Source organism: Drosophila kikkawai, chromosome 3R (assembly GCF_030179895.1).
Source record: "Drosophila kikkawai strain 14028-0561.14 chromosome 3R, DkikHiC1v2, whole genome shotgun sequence".
NCBI classification, from domain to species: domain Eukaryota; kingdom Metazoa; phylum Arthropoda; class Insecta; order Diptera; family Drosophilidae; genus Drosophila; species Drosophila kikkawai.
Window position 1 is genome coordinate 10,845,611 of NC_091731.1, and position 22,424 is coordinate 10,868,034.

A 22,424-nucleotide genomic window follows, 5' to 3' on the forward strand; every position below is an offset into this window, starting at 1 on the left:
GCAGAATTTCAATAAAATGATTAACAATTGGTTACTTACTCATAATTACTGAAACAGAATTCAATTAATTGTAAATTGATGGAAAGTTTCCCATCCTATCCGGTAAAGGACCAATTAGAGTAATTTCTGGTAAAGGAAAAGCTTTTAATTTAAACAATACGAAATAACCAAGTCCGCTTAAATTATAGCAAACAAGTGTGAATTGATAATAGTTACCTCAGCTCTTGATTTTTGAGCTATGGAAGAGCATTTTAGTCATCAATGAAAACTCTTTTCGTAGTTTGAAGCATACAAATCTTTAATAATTTATGACTTCCGTTTAATTAACATAGGACCGGCCCCGCTTGCACCAGCCTTTGCTGAACCTCAGCCGACTAGATATTTGTGTTGGCTTATCCGCAGATAAGTCTTGGGGTGCAGGCGGGGCCTTCGAAACTCGAGTGCTTGTTGACGTTACTTAACGCGTTAGGACCTAAAGGTAAATGCCGGTACACGACTGCCGCTACAGGCCTAGGAGCAGCCGGAGATTATGTCCGAGAGGCTGTCGTTGCAGCCCTGCTTCTGGTAGCAGTCGTACAGCGAGGCGATGTTCCGGAGGCTGCAGCAGTACTTGGAGGCCCGCTGGCAATTGCTGCCCGCCTGGTGCTCCAGCTCCTGGGGAAACTGCAGGGTGTCTGCAAGGGTGGCAAAGGGAGAGGTGAGCTGATGTCAGAACTGCGGTCGTGGCTTGCGGTTTCGCTGCCGGAGTGGCTCATGCAATGCATGCAGCGAATGCAACGCATGCAGCTGAGGCAGCGGGCTTACCTTGTCTGAAGGACGGCCGTGGTGCGGAAGCTTGGGGAGCGGGGGCTGGGGGCGTGAAGCTGGATAGGGGATAGGCTTGGGCCACGAGATCGTCGGCTGCAATTAAGAGGTGTCAGCATGTAAACCATCGTGCTAAGTGCAAGTGAGCGGGTGCCAAGAGGGCGCAGGATGGGTGCGATGTGGGTGCAGGATAATGTGTGTGTGTCTCGGTTATGTTGTGTATGGGTATGAGCATGTGTGAGCCTTCACCAATTGGTTGCGTCTGTTTGTTCTGGCAACTAATGAACAACGGGCAGCAGTTTAGGCCTTAATGAACAGCAGCAGCTGATGCAACTGCACAGCGAAATGAATGTTAATTTCCTTGTAGTTTCTTTCCGTTGTGTATGAACATATATGGTAATTTTCAAAGGTCAAAGGTTCATTTATAAATTTTAATTTAGTAAATATGGAATATGTATTTGTGTGAATAGTTTACTTTAACTTTACTTTTATTTGAAATCTCTGTGAAGCAGAAGAAGAATTTCCACATAAAATAATATAAAAATAAGCCACATCGATTCCTTTTTCTTATTTAGTACATTCTGAATACCCAGAGGAATGGCTTGACAGGATGGCAATTATCTTAATCAAGTTAATTTCTAATTAACGCCCAACTTATATCGTTTTTCTTTCCGTGTGCATATGTACCAATTATGGAGGAGCACAATAATGATGTCCCCGAGCAGGATCTGCAATTGGATTTGCAGGTGTAAATTGTGTTCTGCGGCTCGTAATAGACGGGCAATTAAAAGATAGGCCATCAATGGCCAGTGGCCAATGGCCGAGGGCCTCTTGCCAGTTGGTTAATTGATATGGCTGAAGGGATTGTGTAATTGCAATTGAATTGTGAGCGGATTACATGTCTGGACAATCGATTGGCATCCAATTAAACAAACATACTGAAAGTCGCAGGGCCAAATGGGAAAATTGTAAATTGCTTTTTCGATTGTATGGCGATGATTGGCTACACAGAAATGATGAATGAGGCAGCAGGATTGGAAAGCCATTCGTGGAAACTATAATGTGCTTAATTACTATATCAGTTCATTCAAAAGGATATTAGATATCAATAAAAGAATGTTGCAAAAATAAAGAAATGAGGGAATTTAAACCATATTATAATATTTATAGAACGATTTGAATATGAATAAAAAATTTATATTTAAATACAATTAAAGTTATATTAAAACAGTTATCACTAACTCTAAAACGAAATTTAATTTGCATGCAAACCCCTCTAATTTTAATTTTAAAATACTTTATTCAAAAGGGAATTCATAGAATGTTAAATCATATTTTGCTTACATTTAAAAGTAAAAATGATAAAGAAATAATAACAATTATAAATATATTCAAATTAATTTTATATTTGGAGAGTTAAATTATATTCATGCATATCTCAGTCGCTATATTTTTTAAAATACTTCATTAACATGCAATTAACATTACCATTAAAATAATTATTTTTTGTACTGAAGTTTTGAAAAGGTTTCCTATTCGGTAAATGGTTATTAAACAATGGTGAATACTACATGCAGGTGTCTGTGTTAGGTTTGGTTATCCTACGGAGTTAATATATCGCTAAGCAGGCAACAGACTTTTAGAAGGGATGTTTCGCGACAAGCGAACGCTTTATTTACAAGAGTTTAGACTTAGGCGTGTAAAATAAATTATATGTGAGTGTTGCTGAGACATTTGGCAAATAGGCTGGAAGCAGCACCGCGAAGCAACGCCAGTCTGCCCGCCGCCTACGGGAAGGCGCGCAGGACCTGGGCCAACGAACCGTCGAGCACGCCCTCGTCCGCGCATGGATTGATGCCCCAGAAGGCGCCGTGGCAGCCGAAGGACTCGAAGCAGCTGTACCGGATCTTCTTGCTGCCGTTGTCGCAGCAGTTCACGATCGCCCACACGCAGTTGGTCACCTTGGGCGCGGTGGTGGGGGCCTGGCTCTGCGGGGGCCTGTTCGTCGCCGGCCGGTTCTCTATCGATTCACAAAGAGTACAAAAGGGTAAGAGGTCAGGTCGGGCGGAAGGTGAAGCGATAGTCAGAGGCGGCTATTGTGGGTTCGATGGCAGTTAATTAGCAAAGCCCTTTTGGTTATTCACGGATATTCGAATGGATACTGAGTCTAGGGATAATGCGTTTAGTGGCCACCTACCGGGTCGGGGAAAGGCGTTGCTTCCTCCGGAAAGGGGACCGTCACGGCCACCACCCGAGACTACCGAGTTCGAGGGGCGCGTGGGCCTTGGCTTATTGAATTGACTGAAGTCCGCATTGGCTGGGTTGGAGTCGTGTTCCAAGTCAAGTCGGATTGGAAGATCATCTGGCACTGGCACCTCCTCATTCACGATCTTATTCGTTTGCGAGCCTCGATTTCCTCCCTGCAAATTGGGTTTCTTGCCCGACACCGCTAGACTGAAATGGGAAGTTGTACTTCTGGCTGGCCGTTTCCTATAAATGCATCTTACCGAGGAATATAGTAAAGGGTCTGCAGCGGAAGGTGGCTGCTGTACGAATAGCCGCTGACAATCCCGTTCCACTGCGGGCTTCGACGCTGGCGACTGTGGTACTTTTTGGGCAGCTTCCGCAGCAACTGCTCCTTCACGGGCGTCACCAGTTGAGTGGCCTCCAAGTTGCTTACCGGCGCTGCTTCCAGGTCGTCCTTCAGCACAATCGGTTTGTCGGGCAGGACATCGAACAGGATCTTTTCGCCCTCGTTCTCTGGCTGAGGCTCTGCATGGCGATGGTGCGTTCGCCTGTGCTTCTTGTGGTGTCCGGGACTGGTGGCGTTTTTAGCGGGGTCTAAACGCAAGGATAAGGATTCAATATTGATTTTATTAAGTGAAACTGCACAAGTAAGACAGATAATCTCTTACCAAAATCCTCGGTAACGAAATCCTCCTTGTACATGATCACCGGATGATCCTCCTGCATGACGCCATTCACAAATTCCACTTGATGGATCTGTTGGAAGAGAGACATTGGGGGTAAACAGACGCCAGATTGGATTTCCCATTCGGGCACATACCTCCACATTGTCGGCATCCGGCGGGAGGATGGCCCCGTCGCTGTCATCCTCGGTGGGCGGACGGGCGGTGGCCAGGGCCACCAGGCTAAGCAGCAGGGCAAACTGGAGGGCCGGAAGTCTGCGGCCGGCGGTTCGATTCATCTCCTTCGGTTGGCTGGCGGGTCTGCAAGTGGCAGCAAGCAAAGATTGTGCATTAGTCGCCACGACTCTGAGTCAACTTTTATTTTGCAGTTCAATCTCAATTATGTACTTGACCCCCGCCCCACCACCCACCCTCTCCATGAAGGAAAGAATAAAAAAAAAAAACAAAACAAACAAAAAACGGAAACCCTCAAACACAAACACACACACATCTGGCAGGATGGCAAAGTTTTGAAGTTGTAAATTTTGTTGCGGTTTGTTTTGGCTTCTGGGATCGGGATCAGGATCTGGCCTCACCCGGTCTGGCTTGGTTTGCCCGGGCTTGGTTTTGGGGTTTGTTTTAAATTAGACATCAAGTTGAGTTCAATTTTTCTTGGCCTTTGTTGCATGTTCTGCTCTGTGGCAAAACTTTTGAATTACTTTCTCTGGCTTCCTCGCTTTGCTTTATATATTCTTCACTCTTATTCTGCATTTTTATTTTATTTTATTTTATTCTTTTCCCCCGACTTCCGGGCACGTCGCAAGCTGCCAGCCATAACCATGGTGTTGGACGTATCCAAGCGGAGAAGAACACAATGGCTAAGTACTTTAAGTATTTTAATATTCTAATGCTAACCGTTGCTCGACGCAAACAATATTCCTTTGCAAAATCGACTTCTGTATTTCCGACACTCCGCTCTGCGCGTTAGGTTGAGACTGAACCGAATGCTCGGGAATGCCGCTCATTATAAGCGGAAGGCGGCCGCTGTTTGGACAGCTGCTGCCGCGGCAACTCATTCGAGAAGAGATCGATGTCTCACGGCTATTAGGTTCCCTGATAAGAGCCAAACAATTTTCCGTAAACAAGATATCACCCAAGACGCAGGCAGAGATAAAATGTCATCAGAATTAGTCAGATGTTGGGGGAAAACATTCGTCATTACCACGTCAATCGACAATTTGAGGCTTTATATACTCTAAATTTAGATCGCTACCATTCTGCCTTTGCTATATCGTATATTTTCTTGGAACCTTTGCCACATAGTCGGTTTATTTACATTTTATGGGAATTTCGAAAGTAATAAAATATAACCTCTGGCAGTCTTAATGTGCAAATATAAACTCTAATAATCTCTTTGATGATTTTGTTTCGTGAAAAGGTTGTTTCCATTGATTAATTTCTTTCAACTAAAAATAACAAGATGGCCAATTAGAGGCGAAAAAGGCATTGCATTACCAGTCGAGGGGAAAACATGAGACCGCACAAAGGATGTCAAAGAAAATGAAAGGGAATAAAATGTAGCTACAAAATGGGAGAACGAAGAAAAAGATAATTCACAGACTTTGTTAGGGCATAAATCAACTATGGCTTGCAGCTTTAGAAGGATTCTGGCCAGGTTCCCTAATTGAAAATTCCTGTTCCGAATTGAATTTGCACGCAATGATAATTACCAAACTGTTTGCATATTTAGCAACAGCAATTTTGCGGTGATTGCAAAATTTTCATTTCGTTTCGAAAAGCGAATCAACTAAAATATATTTTCCTATCCAGGAAGCCCATAAAAGTGTGCTAGCCGATTGGCCCGATGCAAGTTTATAGTGTTTTCCATGGAAAACCGAAAATCCATAAGCAGATACAAGCTGATTGCCTTGGCTTTCTTGGCCACACACGCAGTAGCTCTGCCTGTTCAAGCTGAAAATATTGGGTCAGGACCCAGACCGGGACAAGAACCCGGAGCAGCACAACAACTCGATTCCCAAAATTGTGTGAATAGCCAACGGAAATTGTAAGTTTGTCGGGGGAATAACCCCCAATTTGTTGCTACAACAGCAGCAATAACAGGCACTCGAGCGAGCCACAAGTGGCAGATGTATAAATGAGCATGGAAAACAAGCTGGCAAAAAAGGGAAATACAAACGGGAGCCGCCGCCCCATCATAAATATGAATAAACTGGGAGAATAATAATACTTGCCATCCTTATCCTTTGTTTCTTGTTATTTTTTTGCTGCCGATAGAATGGCCATTAAATATTCAATTTTAATATTTTCGCACACAATGAGATCAAAAAGTGTCTGCTCCTAATTGGTTTTCGGTTCGGCTAAATTCTATATTTAGTTTTTCTGTTATTTTTCTCAACTCGTATGGACGTTTGGACAGTGACCGCATTGGACTGTCGAGTGGATTTTGTATTTTTTAAATATTTTTTGGCCTTAAGTAATTCAATTTGGCTCTTGGCGCATTTCAGCCAGCAACTCTCGGGGTTATTGTAATCCGTTTTCGCAGCAACATTTTCGGCATGCCAAATTGGTTTTCAGTCCTGCCTGGCAGCCACGTTTAATTGGATTTAGCTGATGTAATAAAAACTTGGACGATTTCATTAGAAATTCAGGTGAAGAAACGGGAACGACCGGTGTCACGGACCAACCCTTTCGGCGCAGCCATTAGCGATATTAAACACGGGTATGACGCTCTTCATTACTCCAAAAGTGTCTGTGCATTATTCACACACACCGCACTACGGCTGTCCATTGACAGTTTAAATAATTACGAGTATACTCGTCTGCGAGCGAGTCCTTGCAGTTCTCACCTCAGCGCACAGCCGCTGCTCCTCTGCTCCTCCAGCCCTTGTCCTGCACAAAGGCAAATTGAGTTTCGAGTGCGCCAAAGTTGCCACAAAAAACGGTCTGTTGGCCAGAAGCGCCCTCGGGCTCCTGGCCACACATGCAGCCGAACGTCGATTACCACTCATTAGAAACTTATCGGACGAAGGCGCCGGGGTGGCGAGTGCAATTTCGCCAGCGGCCAGCCCCAGCTGGACCGAGGCGAACTGTGACCTGGCTCGAACCCAGGATCCACTTAGCCGTAAGTGCGGCCATTTCATCGCAAACAGTGTGGCCCCGACAAGATGATGTGGCCAGCCAAGTGTGGAACACCTCCAGCCCGCTGTTACCTGTCCACCCACAACGCCAGCCACCGCAAGCCACCTGGCGACAAGGACGCTTACACTGGACAACGGCAAAACGGCATACAAAATGCGTTATAAAGCCCCAGATGACGGGAACCGCTTTACATTTTAATTCATTTAATTTTCATTTATTTTTTTTACCTCTTGGTACTCTATTAAATTGAAATGCAAATATATAAATTTCAGTTATACATACAATTTTTCTGCAATCATAAAAAACTGTCATATAGACGAAACTATATTGAAAAACAACAATGTTACACATTATCTACACATTTTTGATTGATTCTAAGAGACTATTGTTGTAAAAACCGGCCTAGACCAACTTTAATACCACTGGCAAGGCGAGGAAGACCAGCGTAAAGCTAATATATCCAAAGAGCCCTTAAATTAAGGGAGTTAGATCAACTTAGAGCTTGATTTTGATCCATTTTTATATATGCGCTCAAAAGTTCGGGCAATAACTAAAATACCCCTCCAGGCTATAAAATTCTAAAAGCTCTTATCATCTCAAAATTAATATATACAAAATTTTCGTGTTCAAAGCTTTTTAAACATTTCTGCTTTGTTGCCCAGTGCCAGGGAAGCAACATGTCCTGTGGCCTCCTCCTGCAGTTACTTTGCCTTTCGGGCCAGTAACTGAATGGCGGGCGAGACCATAAAGTGGCACGGAATATCGGATTTCATTAGAAGTTTATTTATTCAGATACAGATATAGATTTAGATACGGATACACTGTGACGGTGAGGCTGCTGCTGGGCAAACACCCGGAAATGTTCGATCAGGGCGAGTGCTGCTAATTGATATGGAAATTCGGCTGCTGGCCCGGGGCGAGCAAACTCATCAAAGTCGGAAAACTCATTGCAGATGCGATTAAAGGCAAACACAGTAGGGTAAACATGCAGCGAGGTAAGAAGACGCTCCAATCGAGGAAGTGCCCCAGTGCCCGTTTGCTGTTTGCTCTGACCTAAAAAATACGCAATAAACCGCTTTGCTTTTTTCTTGGCTTGCTCGTCATCACGGCCTCGACTCGATGCCGATAATCAGCGAAAAATTGTAAGTAAAATCCCCCGAATGTGATTACAAAAAAGTAGCTTTTGCACTCTTTGTTTACTTTGATTTTATGGTGCTTTTTTCGGGAAAATTCCTCTCTAAATTGTTTATGCCCCAGCAACACGTGGCACCTCTTGCGGCGCTGGCCTTTGTTCCATCTAATTGGCTTAGGAGCAGCAAGACGTGTCCACAATGGCGATGACAGAGCTATCCCGTCCCGTTGCCCGGCTCTATTCAAGTGTCAAAGTGTCGCTCGTCAGGGGGAGTCACGTATGCTGGGGCACCGACAGCAGAATGCAAATGCTGCCGGGCTGCATCCTCTGCATATGAAACCCAATCCGGTGCAGACCGAAGCATATTGCCGCGGGAGAGCGTGTTTTATTGAGATGTTCCCTGCTCGATGCCGGATCAAAGTGGGCCAGCCTGCCCGCCGGAGGTTGTAATTAAGCTGGCCGGTATTTTTTCGCATTCAGGTTGCACTGACCACATGGCGAATGCGTAATGCGATTTGGCCGCTCAATGGTGCGTATGCGTAACATGGCCCTGGCCTGCTGTCAGCTGTCGTTTTTCACTCATTTTTTTACGCCCCACTGTTGTTTCGGTGTTTTTCTTATTTACACACACAGCGTGTTCATATATGGCCTCCATTGTTGCCGTTTGTGTGATTTTGATCTGACTGGAAGCCTGGCCCGCAGGCCACCGGCATCCAACTTTTCTTATTATTGTTCAAAATGAAATTTATGCGGCACGCACACTCACTCGCAGACAGAGCAAAGTGGGGCATCATCGTCGTCCGGATAGAAACAATGCAAGTGGAAAATGTTTTCCCTCATTCTTGTCAAGTTTTTTTGTAGCACATTCTGGGGGGAAATGGAAATGGCAATGGAAATGGAAATGGAAGCGGAGGCACTGCAATATGTTTTATGCAGTCCAGCAGAGTGCGGATTCGCAGAACTGATCAATTCCCATTGGATAATGAGTAATGCATTCATTATCTGCCTCACCTTTGGCCTGAATCAACTGTTTTGCACTGTGTTTTTGTTGTGATATCAAAAGTTTGTGTTATCGAGCTCTCTGCACGTCCATCAGGGACGTCAGGTTCCACAATGGATACACCCGGTGCAGCATCCATCCCAACTGCCATTGGGCTTTGTCCTGTGTGTCCCGGCAAAGGACAACAAAGGAGGAACAACAGCATCGGTAACGAGGGAAAACACAAAGACTGACACATTCATGGGATCCTTCCCTCATTCGAAATGCCCAACATCCGAGTTGTGTCATGTGACAGCGGCACGAGCCACAAACGAAAATTACGAAAATACCAGCAGGAGGAAGGGACTCCTTGGATGGGCTGCAAGTGGTGTTGGGAAAACAATATCAACATGTTAAAAGCACAACAAGTGCCACCCAGCCAGTCTGCGAAGCACTAGGTAGCTGTGGTCTCAGCAAGGCTCAAGGGTCGAGGCTCCCCTGCCAAGTGCCGCCAAATTTGAGGGCACTTTGTGAGCAACCACTTGGCTACTTTGCTGCAGTTCTAATTGCAAAAGTTGCGCAAAGCCAAAGCCAACGAAATTATATGCACTCAGCGGCGACATTGGGATCCGAATGTCTTGGCCAAGAGGGGGAGGCGGAGTGGCAGAAACATAAATATTGTTGCTGGGCGGTGGCTTACGGCAGGACACTTTTAAGTGCCGGCATGGAAGTTGGTGTCAGCGGCAGGCTGTCGGTATGAAATATAACTGGGAATAGATTATCAGCCAAGGTATTTTCCCCGCACTCCGGCACCACCCCAGTTCCTCCTGTTAAGCACGGCCAATTCGCTTAATTGTTATGTCAACGCCCGGCCCACGCGGCGTATGATAAATGCCCGAAAGTAAGCAGCTGTGCTTACAGCTACTTACAGCAGCGTTTCCATTGTCCTCGGGGCCAGCGCCCAAAGCTCATTGTACATCCTGCAGTCGGATCGGCTCAGTCGTCATCCGGCAAATCGTCGTTTTTACTTTTGCCGTGCTTTGCATTTGTTGCCGGGCCCTAAGGCGATTCACGAGGATAGTGTGCTCTTAGAAAAGATGTTCGTATCTATTATTTATTTTTTACACTTTAATATATAAAGTTCTCTTTTCTTTTTAGTAAAGTGATTTTGGCTTATATGATTTCAGGATCTTAACTTGGTCTGAGCCCGATAATAGAGCTCCTTTAAAGAGCATCTAGCTTGGTCACTCCCTAGCTTGCGAATCATTTAAGTCTCTAAATGCAAAATCCCCACGAACCCTGGATAATCTAGTCGGCTATATTTTCCGCATCTATCATATCTTTTATGCAGGAATTACAGGCCTTATAGCCTCTGTGGGTCTAGCCATTGTCTGGCTTTGGAGCGAAACTAATAATGTCATTCGCTGAATGCCAGGATGTTGGTTCAACTGTCGACCGGGCAGGCAACGCACAATTGACAGCTAAATTGTCTGTCAATTTGTCTCGCTGGCTGAATGCGTTATCCTGTCCGTGCCAGGACGACGCGTGTAAGCGAGTGCGAGGCGAGTGCTAGAGCGTTGTTCGACCATTGTTTAGTTTGGCCAGAGCTGACAGATTGCCATTATCATGGCCGCCATTGCCGTTACTCACTGTTGGTTACTGCTGATGCTGCACGCTTCCGCATTTGTCCGGCTGCTAAACTGTGGCTTCAATCGAACGCCTGCCGGCCTGCCTGTCCCTTTGTCACTGTATGTTGTGTGTGATGTAGGCCTCTCTATTTGCTTAGTGGGCTTGCTTTTTGGGGCACATTTTTTGGCCAGAAACCCCCCCCAAGCCACCTACCGGGCGGAAGGGCAAAGTTCAAGCGGCGGCTCAGCAACCCAACTAAAATGGATCTGTCGTGCGAGGACCATGCCAGGCCATGCCCTACTCCGCTCCAGCTTCAGCGCCGGGGGTCCGGCTTCTCGGGTCTCATGTGTGCCTTCCGAGTCTCTCGCTTCGTTTGCTCCGCATTTGTTTGTGTATTTTGGCACACGTCTATTTGTGTTGCCTGTTGGGCCTACTATCCTGCCAAGGACAAGGACGAATCCGAAGGATTTGCAGTCGCCGCATGTGTGTGCCCGAGTGTGTGGCAGTGTGTGTCTCTTTGTGCGTTCGTGTTTGCCCAATTGCGGCGTTGGTGGCAGTTCTTTGAATAATGCAAAATAGTAGCATCAAATAACGGCACCAAAAGTGACTTAAAGTTTTAATGAAAATGCCAGGCTCAGGCCGGGATCCCTCCTCCAGGCTCCTCCGCCTTCTGCCTCTGCCTCTCTACGAGTGCGGCGCAAACACTCATACATTAAATATTAAGTGGCTTTATAGCATTGCCCCGTAGTGCATATTAAATTTGCTCATAAAAAGGGAGGCAGCCACGCCCAATCCCTTCCCCACTTGCACATTAAACTTCTGGCTGGGTGGAAATTTTCAAATATTAATTCAATTCGAGGCTCCAATTCAATTTGACAACAAACAAATTGGCATTCGAACCTGAAACTTTAGCTGCCGTTTGGGCCCTGGAATTTATGGGCAAATCAGTGTCCGAGCCACTTGCCCTGGCCAGCAATTGTGGCTGTTTATTGATTGAGCTATTTAGATGAAAGCGAATAATTTGGCCCGGCCCCCAGCTTACTTAGTCTCTGTGGCCGAGACGAATGTCAAGTGACCGCAAACTTTAGCCCAGACTTCCACAATATTGAGGTGCTCCGACCGACTTGTGGTCAAGACTGTCCGATGATGTCTGACGATAAGATAAGTTGTGGCGGGTTAAAGGTCCCCTGATTTGGCATTTGAATGCAAAAGATTCGAAAAATACGGATCAAGTCCGACTTTGATGCCTGCATATTTACTCACCAGGTGAAAAATGTGCCTGGTGACTTCCCTCAGATGTAAATGTATCTTAAAGTTCGTTTAGCTTGAAAATATTTACTCAGCTTTTCTGAATTTCCCCCGTTGCCATAATTAGACAATAAAGCCGCTCCATTTACTATGATGTTTGACATTCATCTTTGCAAACAAGAGGTGACTAATCCGCGGCATTGTCACCTCGTGCCTTTAATCCACCCACACCTTGTTTGAGCCGTGAGCCAGGCCAAAAGTAGGTGGGGTGACGCATCCCATGGACCTGTGGGACTGTAAATGCACCGGCACGTTGCACGATTTCAATAAATCGGAAGCGTGTCAAAATATCCGACTTTCCGATGATTGATGTTGGCGTTGAGGCGGGGAGTGTTTCGGGCGAAACGGCGCAGAGCCCACAGACACGCGCCCCGAAATGCGGTCAATTAGTCAAACAGACAGTGTTTTCGGCCGCCCTGTCAGCGCAGCTCCGGAGCTCAGAAGCTGCGAAGCTAGTCCTTGCCAACGCCAACTAATTAAAACACGCTGAGCAAACTCGACGGTCTCTCGATTGGAGAAGTGGGGTTCGGCGCGGAGTGGGGCTGCCGATGGGAATGGGGATTGGATTTGCAAATGGGGAGTGGTAATAAGCACGTGCCACTAGGATTAGCGAGGTCGAGACGCTTAGTTTGGCTTATTGATGGGCGGGGCAGTGACCACGCCCTTGGCATACAAATTTTCGTCGTTGGGCTTTGGAAGGCGGGAAGGTCGCTAATCGAGTGTGACAAACCATCCCGATATTTGCAGCAGCAGGTAAAGCGTTGCCGAAAATGGTTAATAAATAAATTGAAACCTCAGTCAATGTGATTCATTCGAAATTCTGCTTAATTTGCGGTGATTAGCCATCAGGATTCCCCATGCAGACAATGGGGATATGGTAATTACGGTTGAGCATGAGTGACAGGTATACAGATGTCGAAAAACATTTTTTTTTTTTTTTTTTTTGACATAACATTAAACAAAATTTTATTAACGTTGATCAACCAACCTAATGGCTATAAAACGTTGGTTATAAATATGAACAAAACAATAACATGGCACTTAACAGAAACGGAAACAAATTAACAAATTTTTAATGACAAGTGGAAAATGCTAGTTACTGCTTTAATACTCGCGAGGTATGTCTTCCTCTTGTCCAGAGATCGGCGGGATGTCTACGTTTGAGCCTTCTTCTGACTGACGTGTTGGCCAATGAAGCCGCTAGGCGATTGGTGTGAGCAGTGAGACGTTCGTTATACCGACTTGAATGCCGGTTGATCTGCTCCCTGATAGAGGGAATGTGGAGGTCACTTGCCAAGGCTTTATTTCTAACGTACCAGGGGGCATTAGCAATCAAGCGCAGCGCCCGGTTTTGGACTCTTTGCACCTTCATGACGTTCGAGTCAGAAGCCATGCCCCACAATTGGATGCAGTAAGTCATCGAAGGCACAACAATTGACTTAAATAGCAACATTTTGTTGCCAAGGCTGAGCTTGCTCGTTGGTCTAAGCATCCAGTTGAGCTTTTTAAGTTTAGCACGACAGGAAGCTGCTACCTTCGTTGTGTGTTGCTTCCAGGTGAGCCGCTTGTCCAGGATCAGACCCAAGTACTGTGCCTGAGGTGCTTGTGGGATGGCGATGTGATGGAGATCAACCCTAGGGAGGATCTTTCCATTAAGGGTGAAGTTGCAGTGCTGCGACTTTCTATTATTTATAGAAATATTCCACCTGTTGGTCCACTTGCCGTATGAGTCCAGAAATTCCTGGGTGATCCTTGAAGCTTCGTTTCGACAAGGGGAGTTAACAAGGAACGCGGTGTCGTCAGCATAGGTGGCCAGAAGTGTGCCCGGTCCATTAGGGCTTGGTAGGTCTGAAGTGAACAGAGTGTACAGTACTGGGCCCAGGACACTTCCCTGCGGAACGCCAGCACGAACCATACGAATGCTTGCTCTTTCCCCTCTCACCTCAACCATAAAACTACGATCGTGCAGGTATGACTTTAAAAGCAGGAATTGGCCAGTCGGTAGTAGAGACTTCAACTTATAAAGTAAGCCATCATGCCACACGCGATCAAAAGCTTCCTTGACATCAAGAAAAATAGCAGAGCTGTATTGCTTGTTTTCAAAAGCATTTAAAATGTGCTGGACGACTCGATGTGCTTGCTCTGGGGTCCCATGATGCTGCCTAAAACCAAACTGGTGGTCGGGAATGGCTTCCTGAACGCTTCTTACTCCCATTATTCTAGTAAGGAATATTCTCTCGAAAATCTTAGAGAAGGTGGGTAGTAAGCTTATCGGTCGGTATGACTCAACAAGGTTCTCCGGTTTACCAGGCTTTGGTATCATCGTTATCACAGCACACTTCCATTGAGAGGGGAAGTGGTGGATACGAAGCATGGAGTTAAAAAGGAGAACAAGGAACAAGATTCCCTTTTTAGGCAAAGCCTTGGCAATTCTGCTGTCAATGCCATCAAATCCCGGCGCTTTACTGGGATGTAACTTTCGAATATGAAGACAAACTTCTTCTGGGCTTACATGTTGGATCGGAGCCGCTTCAGGGGAGGGGGCATTTATGAAGGCTAATGTTTCTTCAACATCCTCGGGGTTCGCGAGGTCGAAAGGCTGGAAGCGCTTCTCTAGTTCATCCGCAAAAGCTAGTGAAATCTCTGCATCAGACCTGCACCATGTATCGTCAGATTTCTTAATGGGGATCTTTCGGATGGGCTGTCGCTTAATATTCCGGGTACATTTCCAGAGGTTAAAGCCGTTCGATTTGGTGGGGTCAGCGTTGAGGAGCATCTCATCAAAATATTCACGCTTTGTCTCATACAGAAGCTTTTTGAGATCGTTTTCGGCGCGTCGATATGCGGCTTTGTCGACTGGGTCTTGGGATCTCATATATCTGCGCCGAAGGGATCTCTTCAACCTTACTAGATCCATAACCTCAGGTTTTAAAAGAGCCTGAGGTGGGTTAGATGAGTTCGGTACTTGTCCACAGGTTGAGGCCTCGGCAGCGGTATGAATATTTCGTATAAATATCTCGACAGCGTCGTCTATATCGTCCGGAGAGTTTAACACCATGTTGAGGTTAACAAGCCGGTTAACTGTAGCTTGGAAGCGTGGAAGGTTCGCATTTCGAGGCAGGATGCGAGGCCTATGGCAAATTTTCTGCGCAGCAACTCTTAATTTAATTATTAATGGGATGTGATCAGAGCTAAGCTCAAAATTTTCTGAGATGGTGAGGCACTCAGGTCGTATCCCACTGTAGACAGCAAAGTCAATAGCTGTTGGAGTTCTTTGGCTATGAGGATAGTGCGTAGGCCCTCCAGTTGCAAGGACCTGGACATTAGACCTTTGAACTATGCCGGCGAGTGCTCTTCCGCGGGTAGTTGAGTTTCGAGACCCCCAAAGGCGATGATGAGCATTCCAGTCACCTGCGACGATGAAGTTCCTTCCAAGATCGTCAAAAAGTTTTTCGAAGTCGTCAGCAGAACATTGAAAATTTGGTGGACAATAGATGGACGCAATAGCAGTTTCGCCATGATCAGTTTTAACTTTAACTGCTACACATTGTAAATTTGGACTTTGCATACTGTAGAACTGGTAATATTGAAGACAGGATTTTATAATAATTGCTGAGCCACCGCGTTTTCGATCGGCAGGATGAGTAGCTTGATGGATATCGTACCCGTGCAATTTGTAGAACGACCTTGAGCAAAAGTGTGTTTCACTGACCAGCATAATATCAATATTATGACCTTGCACAAATAGCTCCAGCTCAAGGGCTTTGTTGGCAAGTCCGTCAGCGTTCCACACACCAATGTTAAGGCCAATTTGACTCATTGTTGGACTATATTAGCAGGGAAAAATCCAGAAACTGCTTGTGCAGTTCCTGGAGAAGTTTGTGGTAGGAGTCTAGAGACAAGACCCATCATCGACACCATCATTTGGAATAATTTGTCAAACTGGGCGACAAGGACCGAAATTCTTTCGTTCGATTGCAAGAACATTTGCTCTTGGCGTTGCCACTGATGGTCGTTGAAAGATTGCTGCGAGCTGCGTCGCTGTTGTTGAGGGAAAGACTGCTGCTGTTGTTGTTGTTGTGAATGCTGCAGCTGGTGCTGTTGCTGCTGTTGGTGCTGCTGCTGTTGCTGCTGCTGCTGTTGGTGCTGCTGCTGCTGGTGCTGCTGCTGCTGGTGCTGCTGCTGCTGGTGCTGCTGCTGCTGGTGGTGCTGCTGCTGGTGCTGCTGCTGCTGGTGCTGCTGCTGCTGGTGCTGCTGCTGCTGGTGCTGCTGCTGGTGGTGCTGCTGCTGCTGACGAGGGGGTTCCTTTTGGTGGCGTAGCTGACTTTTCTTACTATTGTAGCTGCCCAATGGGGGAAATTGTTGACTCTGCAGGACATTCATAGGAGCATGGTGCTGGGGGCGACTAACTTGCCCACGAACTGCGTTAGCGTAGGAGCTTGAAGTTACAAGGTTAGACCGAACTATTGGATGAGCTGGCTGTTGGGGAACGGTGCTGCGAGGAGTTGTGACACTTTTCCGTCGATTAGCAACTTGCTGATAAACGAGGCAGCCTTTATAGCTAGCTGTATGGTCTCCGCCACAGTTTACACACTTCACTGGGTGAAGATCCTTTGAGCAGGCCTCCACACCGTGTTGCAGACCGCATCTGACGCAGTTGAAAAGCTTTTGGCAATGATTTTTTGTGTGTCCAAAAGCTTGACACCGGTGGCATTGAACAACATCATCCTTTTTGTAGGGGAGTTCAACTTGAACCCGTTGCCGACAAAGCGTTTTAATATCATGGATTTCTTTGTTATTTGTCGCTGGTTCCAGTTCAACAAAAACTAAGTTAACGAACTTGGTTTTGTCGAAGCGGCTTCTGGGCCTGTTAACAAATCGAACCGTGTGACCAGCCGATGTAAGGCTTTCCTTTATGTTTTCATCCGGGACAGAATGATGGACACCACGGATGACAACTCGATAAGACCTTTCTTCTTTCAACTGCCAAGAATGGAAAGGCACTTTTTTAAGAGTCAGGGATTTTGTTATAGCTCTGTATGTATCAGAATCAGCAGCTAAGATGGAAACAGAGTTGTTGGAATGACATTTTAGGGAGTATTTGGTCGGGTCAACGATTTTGTCTGTGGATCTGATAAGTCCGTTCAGATTCTCACAGTTATCAACCACAATCGGAGGTGGTTTGTGGGTGGATAAATGTTCCTGACTCCCAGGCCGGCTGAGATTGTTGTTGTTGCTTCCGGCATTGTTGGTAGAGCTGCGGGTAAGACTACTGCCGTTGTTAATAGTATTGCTACTGTTGGTGTTAACCTGCCTTAAGCCGGTTGAAGTACTAGCTATTGCTGGGTCTTCGGGGCTGACTGCTTGAGGACCTTCGATGTCTGTGTCCATGTCTGACAGTTCATCGAATTGGTTGGTAGAAGTATTAGGGCTATTGGAATTTTTCAGAATTTTGGTGGCTGAGCTCGGTGATCCGGAGACGAGACGGCGTTTGTTGTTCGCCGATCTAGGGGTCCACCAGTCTTCATCGTCGCCATTTATGACTGCTAGCTCTGGTTCTACATCAATGTTTGATATTGGTGCGGTGTTGACGGAGGAGGAGGCGGCAAGTCGCCGGCTGAATTCGGCTAATGAGCAATTAAGTGCCTCACTCATTTGTCGTTGCTGCCGAGCCACGATCTCGCTGATGTTTAGATCTTCTTCGGTGTCCGAAAGATTAGACATTATGGACTGCTTTACTGACTTGTTGGATAAATAGGTCCTTTATCCGACCTCCAAAAAGAAGAGCGTAGCCAAGTGGATAAGACGCAAGCCCCGCAGTCGGGCGGCACCCAGAACAAATGCGACTGTATTTTGGTTTCACTTGGATTTCGCGATTGGAACAAACAACGGAAAGTAAGGGCACTGACACCACGACCTTAGAGGTCGGATTTGGAAAAGCAATAGCTTTTGCCACAGAGGTGGACTTGTCCATAGATTCTTCACAATGAAGTTCGCAGCGAAGCAAAAATGCGTTTGCACTTCACGAAAACATGAGAAATTTATTTATTTTTTTGTAATTTTCCCTTTTTCTTTTTTAATAGCCGAAAACACGCCCGATGCCTTTGACAGCTAACGCAAAGCTGAAAAACATTAAATCTAAAATCTTTAATTTACAGTTAGAGTAAGATTTAGTAAGTCAGAGGAGTAGCTTTTACTTGCAATTCATGTTTAATGGTCTTAAATTAAGCTGCTTTGTATGAGACTTATACAAGACAAGCTAAGACTTATCCACTTCCAGTAGAAAGGCAAAGAATATATTTTATGCCTGCCTAATTCAGCAAATTTATTTGGGAAATCAATTAAATATTATTTAAAGAACAATAATCTTCTTAAAGTCTACCCACTCCCCCAACTTAATCCAATTCAAATACCGCAGATTTCCCTCAGTGTAAGCCCCAGCCAGTAGCTAACCACTCCTAGTGCCATTGTTCTTGGCACATCTTTGAGATGACTGAATTTTTGACACCCTCTGACGACGACTAATGAATGATCTCATGCGCGTGACATATTTATGGCTTGAAGTCATTACGAAACCATTCTGGGCCACTAAGCGTGACCAAAATTTGTCGGATCTTCTCGGGCTTTGGGGACTCTGAACTCGCAAATAACCCCGCATCCGTATGTCTGATTCCTTGAGCTCATTATCTAGCGGAAATTTAAATCGCCTGCCTCTGATCTGAGATCTGTTAAATGGCACACGCTATTTTAATTATAATTGTACCCGGTATTGCTTGCTTGGTCATCTATTTTTTGTAGTGCTTTAAGGCCATTAGTGGTTGTACCCTCGCCTCAATGATACCATAATTATACAAATAAGAAGCTGCTGCTTGAGGTGAGAAGCTGAAAAATAATGAGTGTGCTGCCGTTCACGGGGAATCTCAGGTTGGGTCGGCAGATGAAACACCAATTTTGCAGAACAATAGCATAAATCATGGAATTCTAATGGTTTTTATGGCGTTGGCGTATTGGCGCTTAGTCCGTTCGACTTAATGACGTATTGACGTCATTTCAGCTCTTTACCCGATTCCCATGCAAATGAAATCGATTAATCTGTCGTTTTAATTATAGCAATTTATTGCACTGTTTGGATCAAAGTGCTCTCGTTAAGAGAGCCCCGGGATGTGCGTAGAAATTGAGACGAGAGTGGGACTTTACATTTAATTGCCACTTTTGATAAGCACCTGGAGGAGGGGGGTATCTTGTTTTTAGCAGCAATTGAAGTCAAACAATAGTGGAACGCGAATCGAAGTGGGCTATAAAAAGTATTGAACTGGTTTTCAGATTGATTATGTCATTCCATCAGTCCCAACTGGTTTGCGCCTTCCATGCACCTGAGTTGTAATGCAAATTCAGGCATGAGAACCTTCTCGTGATCTCTGAGTACATAAAACTATGACTGGCAGGCGGAATTTCCTCGCTTCCGCATTATATGGACATTATGCTTTCAGAGAGTGAGTAGACGTTGGGATTAAAACCACAACAATCGTGGGAAATATTCGAGTTTGATCACCGCAAATCAACTCGACACGTGCCTGTGGTTTCGAACTTAGGGGGACTTATTTTAGTCAGACTGTCTGGCAGCCGGTAATTAAGTTGATGCAATTAAATGCTTTCAAGAGCAACACTTGCCGGGCGATAATTCAATTTGCTAGTAGCCCTGGCCCTGTCCCTCCAGAAGCTGCATCTTGGTGATGTTTCTGACACTTAAAATTCATGACCAGCCTGTCACCATGACTAACTCCGCTGGAAATCCAAAAGTATTGGCATTTCCAGTGTCTACGACCGATAAGAACTCGACTACGGCTACGTCACGGGCCTGAGAAACACTAAATGGTAAAAAAAACCACAGAGCTAAGTAAATTGCAAAGGCTGAAAAATCCAAGCAGCCTTGCGTGTGTGTAAACAACAGAAAATGGCAAATTAAATGCGAAAGATGCGAAGGAAGCCACGATAAAGACCGAGGCAAATAGGGGCTCAAGTACAAACATAGTGTAAACAAAAGCCGAGCGCCGAGCAACGAGCACGCCGGGGATTCCACAGCTAAAAAAAGAACAAGACCGAAAGGTTGAACTTGAAATATTTGTGGACCAAAAGGGCAACCAGCTAGCACACACACGTGCAGAGCTTTAATTATGTGCGGGGCAAGAAGTATCTGTCAGATACTCGTACTCATACTTTCGGCCCGCTCCAATAAAGACAATGCGTGGCGACGACACGTTTCGTTTGTTGTTGGCCAAATGATGTGCTTCGCTTTCAGCCAAAACCCAAAGACAAACAGCAGCAGGCCCACACCCAGGCACCAGGGCAACCAAACACATGTAGTCGCGTACAATATGTCGACGGATTTTGATGCTTTCTGTGTTTTTTGTGTTTTTGCCAAATTAGCAACAACCGGTTTACGCAGGTACTCTGCTTAGCTGGAACCGAAAGAGCGGGGAACGCGAAGCCAAAGGCAAACAAAAGCCGTTTTGCTCATTAGTCGCCTCTCCGCCGCTCGGTAGTCGGCAGGCGGAGCAATCTCTGGCTGATATCAGTGCGAGATGAGTGCGGGAAGGTCGAGAGAGTTTTTGCTCGGAGCCCAGAGACAACCAGGCCCCAAGCCCCACCTGTCCCAGTCCCACTCCCAGTCCCAGCCACCCTCAGGCATACCAGCCATTCCCTCTCTGCCAGTGTTCCGGAAGGCACACTGATGTATTAGGGGGAGCTGACAGTTCGGCAGTCGGGCAGCAAGTGAACCAGAGCAAACGGCTTATTTATAGCGGGTCCTCTAGATATAGGTAAGGATCCACTGGCAAAGGGACTCAGTCTGGGACTGAGACTGCCACTGCCAGTGCAACTGGGACAATTCCAGTTTCGAGAGTCTGGCTCAGGAGGCTGAGCCTGCACTTCCACCATCCGCGAAACGAGTTAAACTGGCTATAAGGTGTGTTTTTTCCCAGACAAGCGGCAGTTCTGATCAATGACAATGGCCCTCAGACGTACATAGATTACTTATCTGTTATAGCTGATTTTCTCTAAAGTGTTCATTGTCGATTAAGATGTAAAATAAGTCAAATTTGTGTAGATAAAATGTATCTTCATTTACTCGAAAAATACAAAAATTTTACTGAAATAACAATGTTGCCAGTTTTCAGGAAATTTAAGTAGAGTAATTTGGATTCCCCTGAATATATAAATAAAAAACACAAATGGCTATAATAAATAAATTCTGTGGAACAAGGAGTCGCAGGTTATCTCCGGGCACCATTATTTCTTAAAGCTTTGTTATCATTAAAGAGATTGACTTGCACTAAATAAATGTTAGTCTTGGAAAAAATTCCTATAAAAATATATACAATTTTATGGAAATGAGCAAAAACAGAGAGTAAATAATAACAAAAAGTAGGGCCGCAGCCAAGAATGAGAAGCATAAAAAACACACACACAAACATGGATTAATTGCGCGTTTTTATATGGAAATTTGTTGCACTGGCAAAAAGCGCAAGCCAAGCAGAAGGCCAGCCGATATATCCATAGACTGTGTGCTGGCCAAGTGAGTAATCCAAGGGGGATCCTGGGAAATCGAATGGATATAGCGACTCCCGACCAATCTCATGCCCCAGCCGATAAGCCCGAGAGAGAGTACATAGTTCCGCCAGAAGAATCCGCATCCGCAGCTGTTGGGACTTACCTATATGGTGGCTATATCTGCAGCACTATCTCTCGCTGTCACTCGCTGTCTCGTTCGCCCTCGCCGATATTTTCACTTTGCACAGTTTGGTATATAGCTTTTATGGTCCTCTCTTGGCTTTTGTTTCAGCAATTAAACCCAATAAAATTGCAGTTCAATTGGCCTTATGCTTACACCCGACTCTTTTTGGCGCGCCTCGCTCGTGTGCGTGAGAGTGTTTATGTATTCGTATGTACTTTGGTATATAATTTGCTTAGCTCTTTGTTTGTGCTTGTCATTTATCGCGCTCACGTTTACTCGTTTTTATTTTAATTTTCTTTAATTTTTTTTTTCTTTGTTTTTTATGTTTTTTTTTCGCGGATCTCGGCGTCGACAATGCTTGCCGTCAGATTCTTGAGTTTACACTGAGCAGATCTCTCTTGGGTACTACTATATAAACTTGGAGCTGGGCAAAAGCTAAGAGAGACCCGACCAGCCACTGCCGCTCTTCGCGTCTCTCTTAGCGCCTCATAAATAGGTACTATATTCAGTGTCGGATCCCACATACCCCTTAGTAGCTGCGGGTCGACCAAAGTCTGTGCGGTACGTCACGATCGTCGTCATCGGGCAAAGTCTTGGCCAGAATGATGCTACCCTGCCATTGCAGTTTCCCAAGCACCCACAACTAGTGGTCTTTGTCCCGGAATGAGTCACATCCCCTGACAGGGGAATGTCTCTAGCAGAATCCACAGATGGCCGGGCTGCTAATTGGGAATGGTTGCGCTTCGGATGCATCGCGGCCTAATTCGCGAC

The 22,424-nt window shown here is 45.6% G+C and overlaps 1 protein-coding gene across 4 annotated transcripts; it reads right to left on the reverse strand.

Moving 5' to 3' along the window:
* Window positions 1-305: 305 nt before the first annotated feature.
* hdly (hadley) lies at window positions 306-22,035 on the reverse strand. Of its 4 annotated transcripts, none has more exons than XM_017181178.3 (8): window positions 4,629-4,744; window positions 3,872-4,034; window positions 3,720-3,807; window positions 3,312-3,645; window positions 3,002-3,258; window positions 2,627-2,824; window positions 805-900; window positions 308-674 (listed from the first exon to the last, which is right to left on the reverse strand). In XM_017181178.3, the coding sequence occupies exons 1-8, from the start codon at window positions 4,736-4,738 to the stop codon at window positions 511-513; spliced, it is 1,410 nt and encodes a 469-aa protein (XP_017036667.2). In that variant the 5' UTR covers window positions 4,739-4,744; the 3' UTR covers window positions 308-510. The 4 variants fall into 4 exon arrangements, with proteins under 4 accessions (XP_070143070.1, XP_017036667.2, XP_070143068.1 ...); XM_041776918.2 differs by lacking the exon at window positions 4,629-4,744 and adding an exon at window positions 21,633-22,035 and having other exon boundaries at window positions 310-674; XM_070286969.1 differs by lacking the exon at window positions 2,627-2,824 and having other exon boundaries at window positions 306-674.
* Between the last annotated feature and the right edge of the window lie 389 nt (window positions 22,036-22,424).